This window comes from Coccinella septempunctata, chromosome 9 (assembly GCF_907165205.1).
Source record: "Coccinella septempunctata chromosome 9, icCocSept1.1, whole genome shotgun sequence".
NCBI classification, from domain to species: domain Eukaryota; kingdom Metazoa; phylum Arthropoda; class Insecta; order Coleoptera; family Coccinellidae; genus Coccinella; species Coccinella septempunctata.
In genome coordinates, this window is record NC_058197.1 from 17,465,497 (window position 1) to 17,488,924 (window position 23,428).

Here is a 23,428-nt window from a genome sequence, read left to right on the forward strand (position 1 = left end):
TAAATTTTTTTCGTCAAAACTGAGGTCAGATTTGAAATCAGAGACCTCGAATCATCCAGAAAAACTGTACGGCACTTCAATATCTAAAAGTTGGATTTTTGATTCCGATCGAAAAAAACGCAAGACTTATACATCATGAAAATTTTTGGCCTAAAATGCTTTTTTTTTCGTATCGTCTTGAAATTGAAAATATAGTTCAATTAGGCTATTCTCTATCAGAAACTGAAATCGGTTCTTCTTCAAAAGAATTATTTTTCGTTTTACGCCCGTTTGAAGGGCTGCAACTTTGGTAGGTCATAGCAGCCGAAATAGATTTTAGACTTTTTTCTATCAGTAGCTGCAGTCGATTCTTCTCGATCACACTTACATGAATCTTTCCCAGGATCTCGAAATTCCAGGTTAATCTATATAGGAGTAAGAGTTTAGTCCAGACCGTCACCGAACTGGTATGCTGTGATATTATTCAGCAGATCAGCACCGGTGGCGGTATGGTCATCACTCATTCATCTGTTCCATGGTATTGAGGTCGTGTAAGCAAGCAGGCCATTCTAATATGTCACACTTTCCGTCTCCAATAAGACATTTTTGAGTACTCTTCTGATAGCCTAAAAACAAAAATAATTTTATTTCGTCCAAACTAAGCTTGGATTTGGAATCAGGAACTTCGAAATGCCCAGAAAACATGAAAGGCACTGTAATATCCGAAACTTGGAATTTGGATTTCGATCGAAAAGTACTATTTTCGTCTAATCGAAAACATTCTATTGTTACAACGAAAAATTTGTAGGAGAAAATTATTTCTGCGCCAGGCAACCATACATACAAGGACAAGTATTATGTGTTGCCTACATCCGATATTGAAATACCACCATAGAGTTAAATTCCACAGAACAATAATAAAATTTTTCTATGAACCTGTTTCAAAGTCTCTGATTCCAAATCCAGGTAACAACGAACGGCCCTATTCAATCACCTTTGACTAGTTAAATCAGTAAAGAATTTTTTCTTAACACTAATATCAAAGAATTAATCCTTAATAATATTCTTCTATACATATAAAAAAAGCTTAATTTTGTGGAATAATCATAGACTTTTTCGTTTACTCTATGGACAAATTTGGAAGTATTCTGTGGCTAAAGTTTGAAATTTTAATATTTTTAATTTCAGAAACTTTTTCAGTAGCTTTAGTCTTTATCTATAAATTATGACTGAAAAATCAATTTTGGATCTTTTGCTGGGTAATATTTCTTTTAACCGTGATAATGTCGATCCATTATTGCTCCGAAATGAAGCAACTAAAATCTCTTCTGGACTTGCTGGTAATTTGAACGAAATAGGAAGTAACCCTTCCTATCCTTCTCATCACTGGAAGGATGATTTGGTATGTCAAACCTTTGAATTGAACAGGATTCTTCAAATACCTTATTTCGTTCTTCTTCAGATGTTCATTCACAAATTATGTATGAAGGATGAGAAACATCATCATGTCGATGAAACTAACAGATCAGCAGTCTTGGATGTCCTAGGAAAAGCTTTTGAAAAAGATGAAATCTTGGAAATTTCAGAGAAATGTGTACACGAAATCAAAACGTCAGTAATTCAATTCATGAAGAACATGAGAACATACTACCATGAAAAAAATTCAGAATTTAATTCAACATGGGGTAATCTGGGTTGATGTTTTCTCTTAATTTATAATTCTTCCTTATCAATCGAAGGCTTTCAAGAACCTCGTTAATTTCAGAACCCATACGTAAGGATCTGAAAATATTGGAAGAGACAAGTAGACTTGAATTTAACCTTGTCATCTGTCCAAAAATTGAGAATATATATAACACTACTTCAATCATGTCTAGTATGGGAAATAATGAAAAAATCTTGGGTTCCAATAATGATGATTTTAGGCTGAAGCATATAAACTTTGGATATGCTGTAATTAATATAGGAAGTCAACTTGAGAGGTCAAGACATATAACAATTTTGCTCGATATGTTGTCTGAATATGAAGAGCTTTATGCCTATGAGAAAGAGTTTTGCAAATACCTATTGAACTTTATAGGTAAGAAGATATTTGTTTCAGACATTTCGTATTTTATGCTTGAATTTCGACATAACTGTTTCTCCAATGTATTATTAAGGAGTTAATAGTGAATAATTCCATGTAACAAAATGGTGCCCTTATTGATTTTCCCATTTTCAGATCAGAACAATGACCTACTAAAATATTTCTGCGATAAATTTTTTTTTATCTTGGAAATTCAAATAATAGATATATGTACAAATTTGATCAAGGGGACAAGTGATGAATTCAAGACCCAGATGGAACTGTATCTGAAAACCAAAGAGTTTAGTAACTTGATTGCTGCTTGTAAACAGAATCATTTTCTTCATCTGAACGTCAAGAGTGTATTATATACATTGTATTGCTTCAGTAGATTTGATGTTAGAATATTAAATTTCATGAAGAAAATAAACAATAATGTGCAGGGTGCAGAAGATGAAGCTTTTCAGTTTTCACTGAGTAGTATATAGATAAGAATGATATGCAAGGAAATCTAGGTTTTTCATTGATTATGAGATAAAGTTTAGAATCTTATCTGTAAATATTTTCTTCGAAAATAAACAATCTGTCTCAGTCTGGTGTGAATTTATTTGCATAGTTTAGATTAGTTGATGATAATATAATGAAAAACTACTTGATCTCTACTCTAGAGCAAGATATTTTTCTATGAACATAGAAAACCATTTTATATTTCTAGTTCAATGGTTGCAGGGAATCACAGAACACTTCTTTCTACCAAAGAGTAACCTAGATTTACTCTTTGTTTCTACACAGGTCTACCAACTCAATAACACAAACACGCAAGCAAAGATTACAGAGATCTGTATTAATTATAATAAAGAGTCTATGACAGATTACAGATTCTCTGTAATCTGTGGAGTCTATGACGTTATGTCATAACATAACCAACTCAATGATGATTATGACGTGTACAAATTGAACAATCAAAAATATTATTACTAATGGTAATCAGATTCCTCTTTGATAAAACATATTAGCAACAATGGAACCTAATACAAAACGCGAATCTATAATTTGTCTTTTCGATGTAGACGGCACTCTAACCAAACCCAGAAATAAAATTTCTGACGACATGGAGGATTTTTTACTAAACAGAGTGAAACCTCTAACCAAAATTGGATTAGTCGGTGGCTCTGATTTTCAAAAAATTTCGGAGCAAATGAATGGCGACAGTGTTCTACTTAAGTACGATTACGTCTTTCCAGAAAACGGTTTGATATCCTTCAAAAATGGAAAAGAAACATGCAGGCAAAGCATTCAAAGGTTTATGGGAGAAGAGGTGCTTCAAAAATTCATCAACTTCGTCCTCAAGTATCTTTCTACTGTAACATTACCAGTTAAAAGAGGAACATTCGTGGAGTTCAGAAATGGTATGCTCAATATATCCCCAATAGGAAGATCTTGTTCACAAGCAGAGCGAGATGCATTCGAACAATATGACAAAACTCATAATGTGAGGAAACAGATGATTGATGCTTTGAAAGCGGAATTCCCAGATATAGGCTTCACCTATAGTATCGGTGGACAAATTAGTTTCGATGTTTTTCCTGTTGGATGGGATAAAACATATTGCTTGAAGCATCTAGAGGAGGATGGATTTCAAGAAATTCATTTCTTCGGCGACAAAACGCACCAGGGAGGAAATGATTATGAAATATATTCTGATAGTAGAACTATTGGACATACAGTCAAAAATCCCGAAGATACCAAAGAAACCCTCATGAAGTTGTTTAATTTGTAAATATTTATACAAGTATGGAATATCTTTTTTAAATGAGTCATTCATTAAAGTTGTGTTCGACCAAAAGATAAATTATCATTTTATACAATGGGAAACCTTATTTAAAAAATTTAAAAAAAGTAAGGATTTTCTGTGCTGCCATCTGCATCAAGGTCAACCTATTTTGATTATTCCAATCATTTATTTGTTTTAAAATAAAATAGCTAAATTTTCATATGCTTCAATAAGTCAAATTTATCTAAACGAGCTTATTATAATTATTAAATTAAATTCCTACTCATATACGGAATTCCTTTACAAACACTTCTATGCCCTAACCAAAGAGGAACAAGAGATTTCACTCCTCGAATTTAGTTCCCGAGTCTACGTCAATGGTGGGGCGACCTTCGCAATGCTTTGCCTCGAACCAATTTCCCACTTGTCTTCTAGTTGCGAGGGAGCCAATCAGATCGCAGGAATTTCGAATGGCCAATCAGATTGAAGATTCAGTCGAACAGAATCAGCTGGTCTCGTGTTTTGATTGTCAAATTGAAAGCAAATAATCCTTGGTTAAAAGTGTTTTCGTAATCCAATTTTTTCGTTAGAATAAAGAATAAGTCATCCATTTATGAATAATATCGATAAATAGGCCACTCCAACCCGCTGTCAGATAGATATCAAAATAGAATTGTGGAGGATTAACAGGTGTTGTGTACGTAAATAAAACATATAAATCATATAATTAGGAATATTATTGTACTTTTAGTTAATATACGTACATTGAATTAGCATTAAATTCTTCGAGTGAGGAATTTGCAATGACGCGTTTTTTGTCGTCCACAATTTTTGTGAGGTTAGAAGGTTGGAATGGCTTCGATTCGTAAGAGTTTCAATCGTTTTCTTCATAATTCAACAGACAATCATATTGACAATATCAATGTTTCTAGAGGATATTTCGTGATAATTTAAAATTCAGAAAATAATAATCTGTTCCGTCTGCTAGGTTATGTTTGAAAATTTCGAATTTGACGTAAGGGACTCCGCCCATTTCTGCTCAAGGTCACAGTAACACGCAGCGCCATAATAGTAGAGTGAAATCTCTTGTTCCTCTTTGCCCTAACCCTTGGATAGATCAAAGTTTCAGTAGGTCTTTTGATTTGTTTTGTCTTCTGTCAAAAAATTTAACAACAAAGAGTTAACCTCTTTGATAACAAATTATGATATTTTGCATAGACCAAGTAACGCATATATTAAAATAATAAGAAAAAAATCGGTTTTCGACATTACATTCAAGGTATCTCTATGCTCCTAAACTGATTTTTCAGTCACGTAAATTCGAAAAAAAAAATGACGTTCCCCTATTGATATGTTTCAAGGAATTGAGGAAAGCCAACATTCCGTATTGAGCTTATTTGAAGTAAGAGGACACACAGTTCAATCGACCTCGGCAGTATTAGACCATTCAGACAGATGCGATTCCTCAAAATCTTTAACGATTTTCAGAACGTTCAGATTAAAAGAAAACCTCATTTACTAATGAAGAGCCCCGAGAGAATCGTAAAACATATAAAAATCAAAGATTCCAGCGATCTGGAACATGTTTTTCTGATGGGATCAGAGATTGGAGAGGGTGGATTTGGAAAAGTCATTGCGGTCAGGGAAAAAAATACGAATGCAAAATGGGCTATGAAAAGCATTTCAAAATCACTAGTAAGATCGATATTTTCGATGATGATATAGTTCCAATTATGATGTACCTTACATATTTTTTTAGTCTGGTCTCAAGCTTGTATTCCTTCAGAGAGAAATACAGATCTTGAAAATGGTGAACCATCCCCATATCGTGTATCTAGACAGGGTATACGAGAGCACGAAAAAGATATATCTCATAATGGAGTTGTGCAACGGCGAATTGTGGCTTTTGTTCAAAGAAAGAAAACCATTTTCTGAGAGCATATCGAAAAGAATCACCACAGATTTGGTCAGCGCTGTAGCATACTTGCACAAAAATGGTGAACTACAACTGATATCAAATTAATTAATGTCACTTGAGAGTTGGGACACCCCATCAATTAATGAATTATTATACGGTCATATAAACTTTTTTCAGACATCGTTCACAGAGACATAAAGCTGGAGAATATTCTATTGGCAAAAAATCCCAACGATCCTTCAGATGAGTATTACATAAAGTTGTCGGATTTTGGTTTGAGTGTCATCAAGACAGGAACTGGTATCGAGAGTATGCTACACGATTGCTGCGGAACAGCCCTTTACATGGGTGAAATTATTTTTTAATAATTTCTTGAGCATAAATTCATAAACATCGTTCTCAACTTGATGATTTCCAGCCCCGGAGATGCTTTCTGGCTCGTACAGCCACCAGTGCGACGTTTGGGCCATCGGCGTCATTATTTACCTGTTAATTTACGGGGTGTATCCCTTCTTTTCCTCCAACGAGAAAGAACTGGCTCGGAAAATAATGAAAGACGAGGTGACCTATCCGTTGTCGAAAATTTCCAAAGATGCTGTGGACCTCATAAAGCAAGCGCTAAAGAAAGATCCAGCCTATCGTATAACTTCGGCTGAGATGCTGGACTCAAAATGGTTGGCTGGAAGTAGCGGGAGAGAAAATAACATGATGGACATGATGAAAGAATGGAGAGACGAAATCATGGTAATGTCCATTGACTTGGACACATTTTCAGATATACTAGACTCTTTTCTTAGGCACCCATGGGTGAGGAAAGTGATTGGGTTTCTATGGCAGAGACAAGAACAATAAGAGTACACTCGTACAGCGGAGAAAAAGGAATGTCCATAAAAAGACCATCAAATCCTTTCTAATATCTAATGAAAAAAAGTGAATTTTAGCTACTCATAAAGACAGAGATGAAATACATATGTGGCTCAAAATCTATTAAAAAATTACCTAATTACAGAATTTTTTTCTCTTTATACTTATAAGAAAATAAATTTCTTGTTTATAGAAAATCAAAGAAAAAACAGAAATCGCCAAAAATTTTATTACACTGAAATATCAATTGAAAGTTACAAGTGGATGAAAACATTGATCAACATTCATGGAATGTTTGCCAAGTAATCCTTAACATGAGAAGGTTCTAACCTTCTGAAACCAGTTTGATCACATATTCCCACTTCAATATTATCAGCAGTTAACTGTCCTTCGAAGCTCTCTTTTAAAGTTAAAATAGCTGTGTGAACTGCATCATCCAACTCTAGATCCTCACTGAACCTTTTCTCTAAGAATGTTTTTCCATTAATATAATTTTTACCCATGGCTGTGGCTTTCCACGCAAAGTAAGCGCCAGATGGGTCACACTGGAATAAATATGGTCTATTGTTGTCCCATCCACAAATCAACAGGGAAACGCCAAACGGTCTGACACCTCCAGATTGAGTGTATTCCTGCATAACGGCTGCAACTCGCTGGACCAACTGAACAGTTGGGATAGGTTCTCTGTATACCAGAAAGTATTGTGTAGCCATCTTACGGGCTTCTTTCACCAACAGGCGGTAATCAGGTCCCATGCCTACAATTATTACGTGATATCCAAATGTCTTACGACGATTCTAAATGGAATGAGTCTTTTACGAGTAATTACCTGAATATACCATTCCAATGTGATCTGTTATCATCTCAACTTTGTGAACACTATGTTCCTCATAAAGTATGGATTTATGTTTGTTTTCTGTTGCGATAACTACACCATTAGAAGCTTTGATTCCTACAGAAGGTGCTCCAGCCGCAACTGCAGCTAAGGCATATTCAATTTGCACCAACTTTCCAGAAGGACTGAAAGTCGTTAGAGAAAAACTGTACCGTTCCGTAGCCATTCTTAACTTATAAGAATTGAAATACTTAAAATAACTAACAACTCTTGATGTTGCGGTTAATAATGACAAATCAAAATAATTCAATTGACAGATATTTGACAATCAGGATGAGATGCTTTTTTCAGAGATATCTTCTATATCTCTGGCTTTTTTGCATGATTGATCATAGAAAGATATGAAATTCGGAAAAGTCCAACTCAAATATTCTGAACAAATAATAATTTCATAATTTCCCATAAATTTTCAATGATTTCTGTGAGAAATGAAACAAAGTTATTCATTTATACAAATCTAACAACCACTTAACACGTTATTTTTATAATCTCAATAAATTTCATAAATAAATAACAATATTGATCCTTTCCGTAGGAATGCTCAAAATTCCCTCGCCTTTAAACAAATTTGGAATAATTATTAAATAGTTTTCGATCAGAAAATTTAAAATGAGGTGGCAGCACTAGCTCATCTCGCTGTCTCTTTTCTTCAAATCACAAATTATCAAAAAGAAAACGAAAAGGTTTATGCGTAATGGCGTTTGTTAATATTTTTGCCTTTTGAAGTTGAAAACGTTTCAATAATTGCGTTAAATATAATTAATTTAGCTTAACATCAATACATAATATTGTTGTGCGTTAAACTGAAGTTTTTCGGTATAAATAGCGCAGATTTATTTTACATAATATGTGTATGATTGAGTTTTTGTTGTCAGGAAACCTTAACAGACTGTGATATTAATATTAGTTTTATAACGAATAAGTTGCTTTATATACAAAAATTTTTGATTATTTATTGTACATCTAGAGTAGGACTATAGTAGACTTTTCCAAGTGTAACCAAAGAGAGATTCGACATGTCACAGACGGAAGACGCTGAAAATTTAGATAAAAATGAGAGCAAAACTGAACTTGTTAAGAAAGGTGAGTTAAAACATTGGTGTACATCATTTTTGTATCGAAATATTATTAATTCCACTCGGTACTAGGTTACACTGATTGTTCCACCTTTAAAAAAAGAAAGTTCCTTGTCAAAAACAGGTATTGGTCCATTTCTTTCATCTGGATCTTCGCATTTTTTGCACAATTTTTTCATTAGTCATTATTACATTCTAAAACATGCAGATTCAGCTGATTGAATGGGTGATAATGGAAAGGAACCAAAAATATTTGTAATATAGATGTTTTCTTTAACAAAAAACCAGTTTGATCTGATTTTACTTCTTCCAATATGGAGCAACAGTTAATTGTTATTTTCTTTGAAGAAATTACAAAAGTATTATTCACAGATCGATTTGGTCAATGGAAAGTTGGGTCCACCGACTTATGAATCAAAGCCTTAACTACGTTGAAAATTCACCAAACACTGTTACCAAGAAGATTCTCCCTTAAACTTGAAAATGATTGGCAGAATGCATTGAAATCTAATTGTCCTGAAAGTGAAAAGATTCCATTCCAGTCACTTGAAATTTGAATCTCCAATAGGTTTTTCAATGTATAGATTAGATTAATGAACATTTTTATTTTTGTGTTAGAACAAAGGAAATTGACATCTAGATACAACTTATCATGTTTAGACAAACATCTGTAGCACATTGTATCTGATGGTTAATGTGTAATGTTCAATTCTTCATTAATTTTGAAAAAAGGATATCGTTCTATGCGGAACGGGTGGATATGAAGATCAGTGGAAAATCATATGTCAACTTAAAATTGGAATGAATGGCGCAAATGATTTAATTTCAACAAATATCTGAAATTAAATTTCCAGAGCACAATCGTTTTCCACATACAATACTATACCAACCATCTTATTTAGAAGGGTGAAATTGTCTCGTAATTGACTTGACTAACATATCTAAAGACTGGGACAGAATTTTTGACTTGTCCGTCTTCTATTCTTGGTATATTTGAATTAGCAGCTTTTATTTGTCCTAGAATTTCAGTTTTCATTGTGGGACTTGTAGATTTTGAGAATGGAATGGAACAAACGGTCGAAATGCTTCACAAAGGTTGAATATTCTGAAATAATTTTTTTATTCAAGAGATCCTTTTAATAATGGACCCTTGAGTGAAATTTTTAGCTTGTTTTTAATGCTGCCCTTGTTTATAGCCCTAAAACACTGAAAGGCTTGTATTTTTTTAGCAATAACAATTCAAGCATAATCATTCGTGTAATATTTTATTATGATCACATCGAGTAGAATAAACGTTTTTTTGTGGATTCCACCATTATATTAAACTGGGAATATTGAAAATATCCAACGATGTCGACGTTTGAAAACATGTCCAGATAATTTTTTTTTACCCTCTCTTTTTTCTTCGCCATTCCGACATCATTTCAGTAGATAACGTGTACCGTCAGCTGCGTTATCGTCTACGAAAATTATATTATTTCTGTGTGGTGAGATCGTGCTATAAGGTTTTGTCCGATTATTATTATTAAATATTTATATTGCCCATATTATTATTATTTAACAGGTGATTGTGCCTCTAGTTCGACGATAGGAGTGTTTTTCGTATTATTATTATTATTTTTTTTTAACTGCGGTGGCGTTTTAAAGTGTACAGGCTGAACAAGAATCTGTGAAATTCGTTATCAAGATGGCGAAGACCGGGGGTTTCAGGAATCCAGAGAGGATTGGGATAGGGATTGCGGCCACGGCCGGCCTGGCTGCTTGTGCTGGTATCTTGAGCACGAGAAAGGCCCATCAGATGTGGTCAAGCATCAAGAGGGTTTCTTGGAGTGAGTTTAAAAGGATCAGGATAGAATCGGAGCCTTCTTGAAGACTCCTTATCGAAAATTGCTCGTATCTGTATTGAAAATATCTGTAATTTTTTTGCGTTGAGCGAGTCCCTACTTGTTGTCTAGAAGTAGACGGTGAAAAAGGGACTCCCTAGTAAAAATTTTCTCCAATAGCCAATTTGGTTATATCCAAAATGAACGAAATACTTTCATTTCAATAATCACAAGAGTGCAGCATCAGGAATTTCTTGAGAAATGCACACGATACTAGATTTTATGATATTTTATCACACCCAATTCACAAAGCTTCAAAATTCTGACTATTCTTCAAATTCTGGGTGTAAATGAATAGAATGTAAAGAATTACAGAGGTCACTCCTTGTCAAAAATGTTGTGTCATATGAACTAAAGAACCACTCTATTTTTTTTTTTTACAAGGAATCACCTCTTGAGTTTTTAGGCAAAAGTATTTTGAAATACACACCGTAAAATAATCATTATTTCGTGAAAAATGCAATGTTGATCCCAAATAGGCCCTTGAAGAAATATTATCCGAAAAAAATCATCCCTTCTGTCTAACACCAATAATTGTGGACTGTATCAAAGTGTGTTGTTTTATTCAGAGGATGAACATCTGATTGGTGGCATGGTGTACGAGGAGGTGATCATCGACCCCCCGGAGTTTTCCGATCCGGCAATTCTGGCAGTTAGGGACGGTCCCAAGTATCGTTACTCCAAGGATGAGCTGTTGGGTCTGAAGGAGGTGCCGCTATCTAAGAAGAAACCGGATTTTATCAACGCGGAGTGTGTGTGAGTATATATATCCCCCTCTCGTTCTCTCTCCGCCACTGTTACTCCCAGTCTTTCCCCCCTTACACTTTCCCTAACTCCTTTCTCTTCCTCTCAGTCTCTCCCTACTTTTTTCTCTCCTCTCACTCCCTTTTTACACCTTTTTTCTCTATTGCTATGTTTCTACACTCTTTTTTTCTCCTCTCACTCCCTGTAGCTTACCCTTTTTTTTATTACTCTCTGCCCCTCTATACTCCAATTTTCCCTCCTTTATCACTTTTTCTTTTATCTTCTCTCTCTGTCTCTCTACCTATTTTTCTTTCCTCCAACTCTATATTTATACCCTTTTCTCACTTCTCGCTACACCTTTTTATCCCTTATTCTCCCACTAACCGCTTTTCTCTGCTCTCACAATATCCTTACCCTCTTTTATCTAATCTAATTATCCCCCTTTTCTACCCTCTCCACTCTTTCTCTCCCTCTTCCCTTACTCTCACTCTCTCCATGTAACCCTTTTCTCTTATCTCACTGTCTCCCTACTCTTTTTCCTCTTCTTTATTAACTCTACCCCCTTTTCGCTCTCCTCCCATTCTCTATCTACCCCCTACTCTATTTCTCTTTTTCACAGTCTCTTTCTCTACCTTTTCTCTGCTCTCACCGTCTCTCTACCCCTTTTTCTCTTCCCCCACTGTTTCTGTACCCCTTCTTCTCTTCTCTCACTGTCTCTACCCCTTTTCCTCTTCTCTCACTGCCTCTCTACATCTTCTTCTCTTCTCTCCTTGTCTCTCTACACCTTTTTCTCTTCTACCACTGTCTTTCTACCCCTTTTTCTCTTCTCTCATTCTCTTAATACCTCCTTTCTCTCTTTTTACTCTCTATCTACCCCTTTTCTCTCCTGTTACTCTATCTACCTCTCTGTTTACAATCTATCTGACCCCTCTTCTCTCCTCTCATTCTTTACATACCCGTTTTCTCTCTTTTCGCCCTATGTTCTCTTATCAAATTTTCTCTAAACCCCTATTTCTCTCCTCTTACTATCTTTCACCACCTCTTTTTACTACCCTTCTTTCTCACCTCTTATTTTCTCTGTCCCTTTTCTTTCACAGTCTTTTCTCTTTCTTTTTTCTGCTCTCAATGTCTCTCTACACCTTTTTCTCTTCTCTCACTGTCTCTACACCTTTTTCTCTTCTCTCACTGTCTCTCTACCCCTTTTTCTCGTCTCTCACTGTCTCTCTACCCCTTTTTCTCGTCTCTCACTGTCTCTCTACACCTTTTTCTCCTCTCGCACTGTCTCTCTACACCTTTTTCTCTTCTCTCACTGTCTCTACACCTTTTTTCTTCTCTTACTGTCTCTCTACACCCTTTTCTCTCCTCTCCTTGTCTCTCTACACCTTTTTCCCTTCTCTCACTTTTTCCCTACACCTTTTTCTCTTCTCTCACTTTCTCTCTACACCTTTTTCTCTTCTCTCACTGTCTCTCTACACCTTTTTCTCTCCTCTCACTGTCTCTCTACACCTTTTTCTCTTATTTCCTCCGTCTCTATTGTCGACGTATTTCAGACCGCCCAGCATCTGGGACCCGGAACGTTGGGGCGACGCCAAGAAATCGGCCACGCCCACCGACGCGCCGACCGGCGGCGTAGGCGGCGGCGGCAAGGGCGACGTCTCGCTGCAGCCGGACGGTAGGCGTGGCCGGCCCGGCGACCCGAGGGAACGCCTGCGCAAGGAGAACGACGGCATCGTGCTGAGTCCGCAACGGCGCAGCTTCAACACCGGCTGCTTCGTGCCGGTGCGCGAGCAACCGAACCACAACGGTCGGCCGAGGGCCCACAGTCCGATAGGGGGCGCTGGCGGCGCCAAGGGCGACAACGCCCACATCGGCCCGCGGGAGGTGCCGTCGAACTCCGGCGGCGTCGGCAGCAGGAGGATCGGCAGCGGCAGGATACTGAGGGATTCCTGGGATTTCAACGACAAGAACGACGGTGAGTCGCGTTTTTGCGCCATCTGGCGGATGTCGCGAGGGCTTTCGCTACTCGACGATAGATGGCGTTGCCTCTGGTTAACCTGATGATTGTTCGCAGGCGGAGACAACGATTATTACCGGAACCAGGACGATCGGCGGCCCTTCAGGAGGGATTTCGACATTTCGAGGGACAAGGACAAACAGCAGAGGAACAGCATGGGGCGATACGGCAACAGGCGGATATCCGGGGGTGAGAAAGACGAGGAACCAGAGTGGTGAGTATTATCACGGGTTTTTTCCCCCTCCGACAATGTTTCGAGCCTCGCGATCCATCCTCAGGTTCTCCGGCGGTCCCATGTCTCAGAACGACACGATCGAGCTGCGCGGCTTCGACGAGAGCGATAGGGGCGGCATGGGCGGCGGCAACAAGAAGAAGCTGAACTCGTCGCAGGCCAAGAGGGTGCGCGAGTGGGCCAAGAAGAAGGGCGGCGCGTCGGAGGATAAGCCCGAAGAGGATCAGCAGCAGCAGCAGCACGCCGAGAACGGACAGAAGCCTCAGAATCAGCAGGCGGATACGAAGGGTGGCGAGTCTGAGACTAAGCAGGACGGAGGGGGTGCCGTCAACGGGCCTCGAAACGGTGAGTTTGGATTTTTTTTTGTACGAGGGTAGTTTTGACGCCGTTTACTTTCAGACAACGTTGAGAAGAATCAGGATCAGGATCAGCAGAACGACAATGACAAGGAGAACCGCCAGGGTCACAATCCGCCCTCCACCACCGGGGGGATGGAAATCATCAACGAGAATTCGTTCATCTTCGACGATATCTTTAAGTGCGACACCTTTCCCGGACTTCTATCGGTAAGTTTCGGTCCTTGGAAGGAAAGCCTTCCTTCCTGAAAAATCAAAGGTTGTTCAATAAGATGCGCCAACCAGAACTGATAAAATGGATACTAAGGATGACCTCGCGAAGTGAAATGACTTGCTATACGGTATCGGGATGTAATTAATTTTATTGCTCCAGAAATGAAAAGAAACACAACCAGGGCGGATCTATTCGAGACTTTTATTCGCTACCCCAAGGGCTTACGCTCCATGACTGATAGCGAAGAAAAGGTCTATTTTGAGCGCAACTACAGAATTTCACTGACGACGAGCGGTATTTCTTATTCTCTACCTCAAGGGCTTACGCACCATGACTGATTGAAAAGAAGAGATTTCGGTTTCAACACTTTTCAAGCGAACAGGGGGGTTGACAGGATTTTCCCTTCAATACACCAAGGGCTTACGCAACATGACCGATAGCGAAGGGAAAAGTCAGCCTCGCGAAACAGGGTAAAGTACGGCAAAAAATAACAGAAAGCGATACAGTACTGCAGTGTCAAAGAAGTAACCGGTGTAGGTCTAATTAAGAAACTGAACGGTAAAGACGGGGACCTACCTCCTCCAGAAGGGAGAGATCAATTGGAGGTCCTCTGGAGATTTCAGTGGCTTTGGAGTTATGGAAATTTGAGTTATAGGGGTCGAAATGAAGGGAAATCTTTAGAATGTGAAGGGGGGACTGAAAAAGTTCGAGCTGAAGGGTGGTTCGACTGTATTTCTTGTCGATTCAATTTTTCGTTGTGAGATTTGTTGATTTTCTTCCTGTGATATCTCAACTAGCGTGTTACTTTGAAATATTTCGCTGGCTATGCTGCGGATTCAAGAAATTAGACAAAAATTTAACAATCAACGACTGAAAGGAGCTAAAGCGGTACTAGAATCTAAACATTCAAACCCCAAACCTCTTTGACCTAAACGGCCATCTGAAATCTAACATATTTCTTCAAATTGATATTTCAACAGGCTCAGGGGCCTAGTAACACATCTGAAACACAGATGGCGCTCGCGCAACTTTCGTCGCTTAGTTCCCCTTGTCAGATGGAACTTCGTGTCCTCCCCTGATGGCTCGGTTGGTTAGAGCCCTCAATTTTCCCCGATTATCATTATTTTAATTTCAGAACGGCGTCGAAGGCACGGCGGACAACAACACCAAGTCCAAGTTCAGCCGCTGGTTCAAGCGCGAATCGCCCGACAAGACGGAGAGCCGCAGGTCGTCCATGCAGGAGGAGCACCTGCTCAAGAACCTGCTGAACGACATCAACGAGCCGAACGCGTCGGCCGCGGCCGGCGGCAACGTGGCCGTCAACATACCGCAACTCGGCAGTTCCGAGTCTTACTTCGCGCCCATATCGCCGGCGGCCGTGAACGCGGTCGCGGGCGAACCGGGCAACCCCAAACCGGCCTCGGGGCAGGTCAACATCGCCGACATGTTCCAGAGGGGCAAGCAGGCGTTCGGCGGGCCCAAGGCGGCGCAGCAGCAGAGCGACATGCTGAACAACATCAAGACTCGTGAGTAACGGAAGTTGTCAGACTGTCACCTAACTCCCTAACTCCTCCTAACGCCGAATTCCTAAAAAACCTTAAAAAAAATACATCCGGCAACGTGGCACAGTGCCTACAACATGAACCGTTGGAAATTACCCGGTTTTGTGCAGGTGGTCGCTGTTGGCACGACTTATCCGCCGTTTTCGACGTCAGCTGACTTTACAGCTGTAATTTTTCGTTTTTCAGAGTTCCCAGGTAAAGTGCTGAGTCTGAACGAGCTTGAATCGAACATCAGGAAGGGATTGGACATTTCCGCCGGTCAGAATCAGAACAAACACATGATCAAGAAGGACGACGACATGGCCGCTTTCAAGAGACTGGTGAGTGATCGAAAGGACCGAGTTTTTTCTTTTTTTTAGGGATTTTTTTTTCTTCAAACTTTTCCTTTTCAGTTGGCACAAGTTTCCGGAGGACAGGTCGTGCCTGCCAACGGCTCCAATCATCAGAAGATGCCCGCGATGAGCTTGATGGAGGTGAGTTTTTATTCTTTGTTGGTTTTCTCCCCCAGCGTCTTAAACACAAAGAATAAAAGTGGAGATTTCTGAGTTTTTCATCGTTATATACATACATCATTCCAGAATAGGTTTTGAACAACGAAAAAGTGTTTTAATTGCGTAAAATACACTGCTTGACCATTGATAGGGATCACTGACTTCTATTCAATTTATTTCAGGAATTTTTTCTTCAATATATTTATTTCGATCGAATATCAGGGGATGTTCAGTTAATATTCTTGTTTCTTCAGGAAAAAATAAGGAGTTTCGTTAAAAACAAACTTTTAATTGAAAATAGTGAAATTCAAGGTTTAAATAACAGAAACAGCCCGAAAAGGTGATTTTATAAAAAAAATGTGGATCTACGGGCTCACTAATTGGTATTCTATAATGGTAATAATAATAAAATACAGTATTTCCTCGAAGAACACGTGTATGCTCCAGGTAACTTAAAAAAAAGCCACTAATAAAGGGAAACTCCTACTTGAACCCTATAAATTGTCGGGCAGCGTACATATTTTCATTTTAACGAGTAATATATCGTGTACGTCGAGTCCCTGACTCACCTCATCCCCCAGATGCTGTCCCATTCGCAGCAGCAGGACGAGGCGCAGGCGCGGCTCAACTCGCAGAAGCCGCAGCACCTGATGGGCGGCCCAGCCAGCCCCAAGACCCCCGCCATGAACCCCCTGCACAGCGAGTTCCTGCTCAAGATGCAGCAGGCCCAGCAGGAGCAGCAGGCGCACCTACAGCGTCACCAGCAGCAGCAACAGCAGCAGCAGCAGGCCAACATGCTGAACAAGCTGATGGGTCTGCACGCCGCGGCCCCGCACCTCAGGTCGTCGCCGCTCCAGGAGCTCGCGCAGCAGCAGAGCAAGGAGCTGCTCAGCCGACCCGAGGCGCAGGCCATACTGCAAGGTGAGTTTCCTCTCCCTCTCTTCGATTTTTCAGGGATATTCTGTCGATCTTGGTGGGGAGTAGCAGATACAGGATGACCCACGATAATAACGAGTGTTTTTTCCTTTGTTAATCCTTGTTCTATACTTTTGGTAATGGGACGAGTTACTAGGTAACCAATAGACAGCATAATCCATCCATATGTTTCGCATACAGGCATGAAAAGAGGCGACATAACCCCCCAGCACATCTACCAGCAGCTGGCCAATCCGGCCCTCCAACCTAGGCACCGGGAGATGCTCAGCGCCATCCTGAGGATCCAGAGGCTGGGGCCCAGTCCCAGGGTGCTCAGCCCCGCGCCCCCCGCCCATCACATGTTCCCGCAACAGCAGCAGCAGCAGCAGTTGAGGGTGTCCCCGCTGCCCAACGGTGAGTGGACCACCCGGCCACGGTGGTCCATGTAGTAGTGCACGCTTGCCAAGGTTGCTTTCGCTTCGTTTTGGCCCCCCGGGCCCGCTTTAAGTAGTCCATCCTAACCGTTTTTCCCCCCGCCCACTAACAAAGCCTCCATATACCGCACCGTCCTTCACATCCCTTAGATCCAGCTTGATGCAGTGTGTTAGGGTTGTTTTTTATCTAACTAGACGACGTTTGTTGTTGTTTCATGCAGCCTATTGCGTGTCGCCCATAATGGCGAACAGTCCCAACACGCTAACGGTGCCTGGTGAGTGAAATTTTGGTGATGGTCGATTTTCAAACGTTTTGGGTGGGTATCCACCGTTTGGTGAACTCGATACCCCTTCCCCCACTCCGATTGGAGTTGTAAACCTTCGATTGGGCCTAAATTTCTTCAATAAGTCATTGTGGTCATTTGAACTACCCATAAAGTTTCACGAATTCTGTGGTGTTCGGTCAAAACGATTCTCTGGTCATCAGTGGGAACAAAATCGAAATAATCCAGATTTAAATGCTGCCCTGCCAAAAAAGTATCGAGTTACGCAACCTCCATCCTTAAGACGGGTGTTGTCACGCTTCTTATAGTTCGATCTCGCTACTTTTCTGGCGGTAGAGGTAAGGGATCTAATTGAGCTGGGTCTGCAGCGATGCACCAACGCATACCCTCGCCGAGGGAGCTCCAGGTGCACACGCAGACCATACTGCAGAGGGCGCTGATCAAGAAGAGGCTCGAGGAGCAGCAGGTCAACTTCCGCAAGAAGCAGGAGATGCAGCAGATGCCCAACCACGGTTCGTCCAACAAGAACGTGTCCTCGCCCACTCCGTTGGCGTTCACGCCCACCTCGGTCCTGCGCAAAATGACGGCCGACAAGGAGGACGGTAAGTTTGGTGTGAGGGTGGTTGGTGGTGATGGTGGCTTTGTTCCGGGGGTTTTTTAAATCGATTTAAGGATGTTTTATTTGAGTTTCGATGTGGATTTGGTATGTTCGTTTATTTGCTACTAATTTAATGAAGAAACGTAGAGTTTCGACGCGAGTACGAGAGTAGATACGCGATATTTTGGCGGCATCTGTTAGAGACTGAAGAAACTTGTTCCGTAGGGAATAAGGAGGGCAAGAACGTAGAGGCTAACAAGTTCCAGCAAGGCAGGGCCGTCATAGGGGCCAGGATGCAGCAGCAGCAGCCGCAACAGCAGCAGAACAATCAGTGGAACAGTCAGTATCACTCTAAACAACGTAAGTTAACGACGTGGACCTTCAGTTAGCGTAGTTCGGCAAGAATCGCGAGAATTTGAGTCGGTTATTTTCAGTTTTTAGGAGCAAGGGTCGGTTTAACCTTATGTGCATGCGATTTGTTTTGGTTATTGTCTGGAATTTAAAGGGGTTCAGGGGTTTGTGGGACTAATAATGAAAACCCACACTATTTTTTGATAAACTATCACCCCTTTGTAACTGTTTATTCATTAACACCGAGTAAAAGTAACTTCCCGTTTTATTTTACATGTTGAAAAGTTCGTTTGTCAGCCTCAGCGTTGTAAGACTGACTTGGTGGGTGGTTTTGTTTTGCACGTGTTGTTTTTTTTTTATGATATTCGATTAATAATTTTGAATCGCGCCTTTCAGCCGGCCGTCCAATAGTAAAGGCCAACGTCGGCTATCAGAGCACAGGCGCTGAACAATTCTTCAACGCCCAACAGCAACAGTTCATGTTCAATCAGCAGCAGTCGCGACAGCAACAGCAGGCCATCGCCGGCCAGCAGCAAGTCGGTGGACAGTTCGGTCAACACCAGAAGTCCTCCCAGTCGAACACTGGTAAGTCTCGAAGTAAACCGCGTCTTTGTTCAATGTCTCGGGATCAAATTCCTGTTGTAGCTAGTCTTGTGTTTGTGTGTGTGTGTGTGTGTGGGTATGTCTAACGAAGTGCTATCAATCCTTTAGGCGTCTCCTCTTTGGGCTATATCGGTCAGTATTCTAACCAGTCTAACCAGCAACCCCAACAGTTTCCACAGCTGACGCAGCAGCAGTTGCGCGCGCAGCACCAGCAGTCGCTGCCGGTGTCGACCAGCAGCGCGCAACCGGCGCAACAGCAGCAGACGCAACCGCAGCAAAACTCGCAGAGTTTCTCCCAACAGCAACAGCAGAACACGGCCTGGCAACAGTTCCTCAGCGCTGCGGCAGCTCAGCAAAGTAAGCCCCCAAATGCCCATCGCCTAGGCCCCTTCCTACCACTAACAGTATATTCTTGACGTCGAAAGAAACGCTTTTTCCTTCACCATTCACCGTTTTGAAGCAATTTTAAAGGGTTTCTCTCGATGTTAGGAATCTCCCGTTGACATATATGTATAAATGTTAGATTCACCCTTTATAGGGTCTCCCAAGTAAAACACGGCTTCCTTCATCACGAAATCATGATAATTTCTGTGCTTCACCCAAGTTCTATAGTTGTTAACCTGTATCTGTCATTAATTGTCACGTTTTTTAAAAACTGTGGTATATTCTTGTGGAAATAACGATGACAATAACCTGAATTACCTGGATGTTTACGTATTACCGATCGTAGGTGGCCGTAGCAACAACGCCCGCAAGGAAGACGACAGTTCCAGCGCCGCCGGCAACGTCGCCAGTAGCGGCGGCAACACGACCGCCAATCAGCTGTCCCGCTGGTTCTCGTCCGATCTGCTGGAGAGGGCGCGGGTGGGCGAGCTGCCCAGCACGGCGGGCCTTGCCGAGCACGCCGTCAGTCTCGAGGAGATCGAGAGACAGTCGGCGCCCGCGGTGCACAACTGAGGCGCCCGCCGCAACGCCGGTTCCGTCGACGGTAAGTTGATTGCGCGCACTGCGCGCGCGCCGATCCTCGTTTCTTCACGCCCCCCACCCCCCTTTTCTCGGTGTACTCTTTGTGTTCTTCGATTGTAATAAATGATGCGATTGTTTGTATTTTTGTGTTTTATTGTAGTTGTTGCTTTTTTTCTGTGTTTGTTTGGCGAAAAACGCGTTTTTTTTGGTTAATTGACCTGCTCAAAGATTGAATTGGATGTTCGAGAGTTAAAACAGTCGCGCAAGATCGGCTAAATGTGGTTAACGACCTCAGGAGCATTCGAACATGAAAACTGGAACAATTATAGATGGACTTTTTTCCTGTCGGAGTCCAGAGACCAGAATTGTCTAGGATGCAACGTGACAACAATTACACCGCTTATCTGACCCACCGCAGACATTACAAGAGCTCCCGATGCTTTGTTGTTGGAGTTGAAGGAGGCTCCACCCAATATTAAACCAAGTTGTTTGTTACGGAAGACACTTTTTTAAGCCTGTAGACCCTTAAGCAGTCCCGCTTACTGTTGCTACTTCAGGCAGGTTAACCATAATGAAACTCGCCCTGTATATAAAATCGTATTTTTATTTCCTTTATCTACAAGTTATCCACTTCAATTTTTGAGCAGCGTTGAGGGTGTAAGATTTTCCATTTTTTTGAGCGTAATTGAGAAAATTTAGTTATATTTCCGCCAGTTTTGAACCTCTCTCTATCGTGAACTTTGAATCACAGTGAAAACAGGTGATACAGGTCCATAAAACAGCTGCTTCTCATGTTAATCGAACCAGAAAGATCTGGATCATGGTAATCGTTCAAAGTTGTCAAAACTATTTCACTGTACTGCAAGCCGCATATGGCAAGAAACTCTTTTTTCAATATTCTTGCCAAAGGCAACATGTACCCACCGAAAACAATCAGAATTTTCTAACTATTATTGGGTATGTTGACTTGGTCCAATCGAAGAAGAATTAGTTCGTATTTTCTAATCGATATGTATTTTTCTGAGGAAATATTAAGATCTTTTTGGGTTGAGGTAAGTAAAAAAAACTCTCCTCCGTATAGTTTGGTTAAATAATCCTCAATCTCTATGAAAAACTCCTTCATTAGGGTGAAAAAAAAAAGTGTTAAATCTTTTAGGGCACAAACTAGGTGGCTAGGGATAAAATTTATATTGTATCTTCACTTTCCGGGAAAGCCTGTATATCCACCGTATAGTATAAAAATTACTAGTTTACTTTCCTGAACAGAGGAGTTCATTAAACGTCACCTCTTCTTATTTTGCAGACTGATACATTTCAACGAATTCAAAGAAGACTATTCAAATTGTCGCCTGGACGTGTTTCGTTACAGTTGTCCTCTAAAAAAGTAACTGATTGTCAATTTTTTAATGTAACTGATTCACTTGTAACGAATAAAAATGCCATTTTTACTCGTTACAAATATTCCGTAGAAAGGTGGTTTTGTTCCGAAAAAAAAAAATAGTTGGTGTCTCGTAGGGATTTTTTCGAAAAGTTGATTATTATTTTCGAGTTTTGAATGAAATAAGGATGTTCATTTCAGGTTTGATGTGTTTTGCCGGAGAATTTTTGTTTAATTTGAGTGTCGAAAAAAAACGGAACAAAACCATTTGTTTGATAGTGATAAATACGTGTTTTAATCCTGTATATGTTGAAATTGAATACATGATCGTGAAAAACGTTTTAAAATGATCCAAAAAAGTTTTATTTTTATTTGGGTGTCGGATGTGTTTGGCATCCGATTGATTTAATTTTGTATCAGATGAAATTGTTGAACATCTCTCTTCATGACAAATTGTTGTTTTTTCCTAATCATCACTGGAATCAAGGACGTATTTGAATTTTCATAAATGATCCATGTTAACGATTATTTCTGTAACTTTTGAATTTGTATCAATAATGTCATTCTACATGAGTCGAATGAACAGTCGTACTTTCTCCAAATCCAAATTATCTTTTCATCAGTACAATTTTATTGAACGAAAGAAACGTATTCTCCAAATTTCTCCATATTTGTGTTTGCCGTAATTGTCTGACAATTAAAGAACTTATTCGAATCATCCAAATTTTTATTGATCAACGAAGGTGAAAATAAGGTTTATTAGAAACAAGAATATGTGTGTTTTTATGAAGAAAGATAGTCCAAAAGAATAAGAAAACGAATTTTTGCAAGGGACAAATCAGGTTTTCATATGGATTCATGCTGTTCCAATTTTTAGCAAATTTTTTTGTTCTTTTGGGATATCTTTGGCCTGCCATGTTCACATGCTGTATGGACGCGAGTTCTATATTATGGGATGTGGACTTGGTATCTTTATATGATTTAAAACATATAACATTGACTTTAAAATGAGAAGTGTATCGATTGAAGCTGTGCTTGCTTGTCGAAACACAGGGCAGTCTTAGACCTCAAACAGAGGAAATGGTGATTGCAAAAATTTGGTAATATGACGTATTCAACCATTCCAAATGACCGTAGATCGTATTTTTAGATTCTTAAGGATCACTGGAAGCATACTACTAGATTTTTACATGTAACCCATTTATATTTCTACATATTATAATATGAAGTTAGATATTGTAGGAGCATCATTCGAATATCAGTATTTGTCAGAGTTATTTGGCAACTCTTGGTCTATTATTTTACTGTAATTCTTGATTCGCACAAATTAATGTTCGATCCTTAATTATCAAAATCAAATTGCATTGTATTCGATGTGAACAGTTACAAGTTTATAAAACCACTGTTGAAATTTTGTATTTGAATTGACTAGTTGTGAGATTTCGGTTATTTTTCAATTGGACTGCTGATCAATTTCTTTAACATTCCGTATAAACGATGAGGGTCGAAATTTTCATGAAGAATTGAATCCCACATAAGATATTTCATCGTAATGTTAGATGAGGTCTTTTCATCTGAACTCTTCACATGATTGTATATTTTTTCTGTAAATATTAGAATATCAGCGTTGTGCTAATATCGAAATTATGAATGAAATAAAAATTATCAGCATGGTTTGAATTTTTTTCTTCCGCACCTCGTATATTTGTGATCTCGCTGAGTTATCACTTTTTATTTGAATCTGTTATGTTTGATAATTTTTTGGTTTCTATATTTTAACAGCAATAAGATACGTAAATTCTTATTTTAGTTATTTTGCTGTTGTAAAAATC

The 23,428-nt window shown here is 39.8% G+C and overlaps 6 protein-coding genes across 14 annotated transcripts in view; 4 read left to right on the top strand and 2 right to left on the bottom strand.

Annotated features, from left to right (window-relative positions):
• Positions 1–23,428, bottom strand: part of LOC123319966 — a 451,417-nt gene that overhangs the window by 219,999 nt on the left and 207,990 nt on the right. The window lies entirely within an intron of this gene.
• Positions 1,118–2,635, top strand: LOC123319928. The gene is made up of 4 exons (XM_044907016.1): positions 1,118–1,381; positions 1,442–1,664; positions 1,745–2,059; positions 2,201–2,635. Exons 1-4 carry the CDS (start codon positions 1,205–1,207, stop codon positions 2,530–2,532), a joined length of 1,047 nt encoding a protein of 348 aa, XP_044762951.1. The 5' UTR covers positions 1,118–1,204; the 3' UTR covers positions 2,533–2,635.
• On the top strand, positions 2,954–3,890 carry LOC123319941 (phosphomannomutase). The gene has a single exon (XM_044907033.1). It carries the CDS (start codon positions 3,066–3,068, stop codon positions 3,822–3,824), a length of 759 nt encoding a protein of 252 aa, XP_044762968.1. The 5' UTR covers positions 2,954–3,065; the 3' UTR covers positions 3,825–3,890.
• On the top strand, positions 4,990–6,740 carry LOC123319922 (serine/threonine-protein kinase 33-like). Of its 2 annotated transcripts, none has more exons than XM_044907009.1 (6): positions 4,990–5,097; positions 5,180–5,513; positions 5,578–5,815; positions 5,914–6,084; positions 6,155–6,480; positions 6,534–6,740. In XM_044907009.1, the coding sequence occupies exons 2-6, from the start codon at positions 5,274–5,276 to the stop codon at positions 6,648–6,650; spliced, it is 1,092 nt and encodes a 363-aa protein (XP_044762944.1). In that variant the 5' UTR covers positions 4,990–5,097; positions 5,180–5,273; the 3' UTR covers positions 6,651–6,740. The 2 variants fall into 2 exon arrangements, with proteins under 2 accessions (XP_044762944.1, XP_044762943.1); XM_044907008.1 differs by having other exon boundaries at positions 5,005–5,220; positions 5,307–5,513.
• On the bottom strand, positions 6,812–7,750 carry LOC123319948 (proteasome subunit alpha type-2). The gene is made up of 2 exons (XM_044907046.1): positions 7,430–7,750; positions 6,812–7,357 (listed from the first exon to the last, which is right to left on the bottom strand). The coding sequence occupies exons 1-2, from the start codon at positions 7,659–7,661 to the stop codon at positions 6,885–6,887; spliced, it is 705 nt and encodes a 234-aa protein (XP_044762981.1). The 5' UTR covers positions 7,662–7,750; the 3' UTR covers positions 6,812–6,884.
• LOC123319877 (eukaryotic translation initiation factor 4E transporter-like) lies at positions 8,163–22,314 on the top strand. Of its 8 annotated transcripts, none has more exons than XM_044906907.1 (17): positions 8,163–8,578; positions 11,024–11,210; positions 12,749–13,170; positions 13,270–13,426; positions 13,491–13,789; positions 13,844–14,010; positions 15,150–15,540; positions 15,763–15,896; positions 15,969–16,049; positions 16,625–16,988; positions 17,184–17,396; positions 18,069–18,302; positions 18,524–18,658; positions 19,046–19,234; positions 19,361–19,609; positions 19,983–20,240; positions 21,522–22,314. In XM_044906907.1, the coding sequence occupies exons 1-16, from the start codon at positions 8,512–8,514 to the stop codon at positions 20,207–20,209; spliced, it is 3,516 nt and encodes a 1,171-aa protein (XP_044762842.1). In that variant the 5' UTR covers positions 8,163–8,511; the 3' UTR covers positions 20,210–20,240; positions 21,522–22,314. The 8 variants fall into 8 exon arrangements, with proteins under 8 accessions (XP_044762842.1, XP_044762839.1, XP_044762840.1 ...); XM_044906904.1 differs by lacking the exon at positions 8,163–8,578 and adding an exon at positions 9,983–10,400; XM_044906905.1 differs by lacking the exon at positions 8,163–8,578 and adding an exon at positions 9,984–10,400 and having other exon boundaries at positions 16,649–16,988.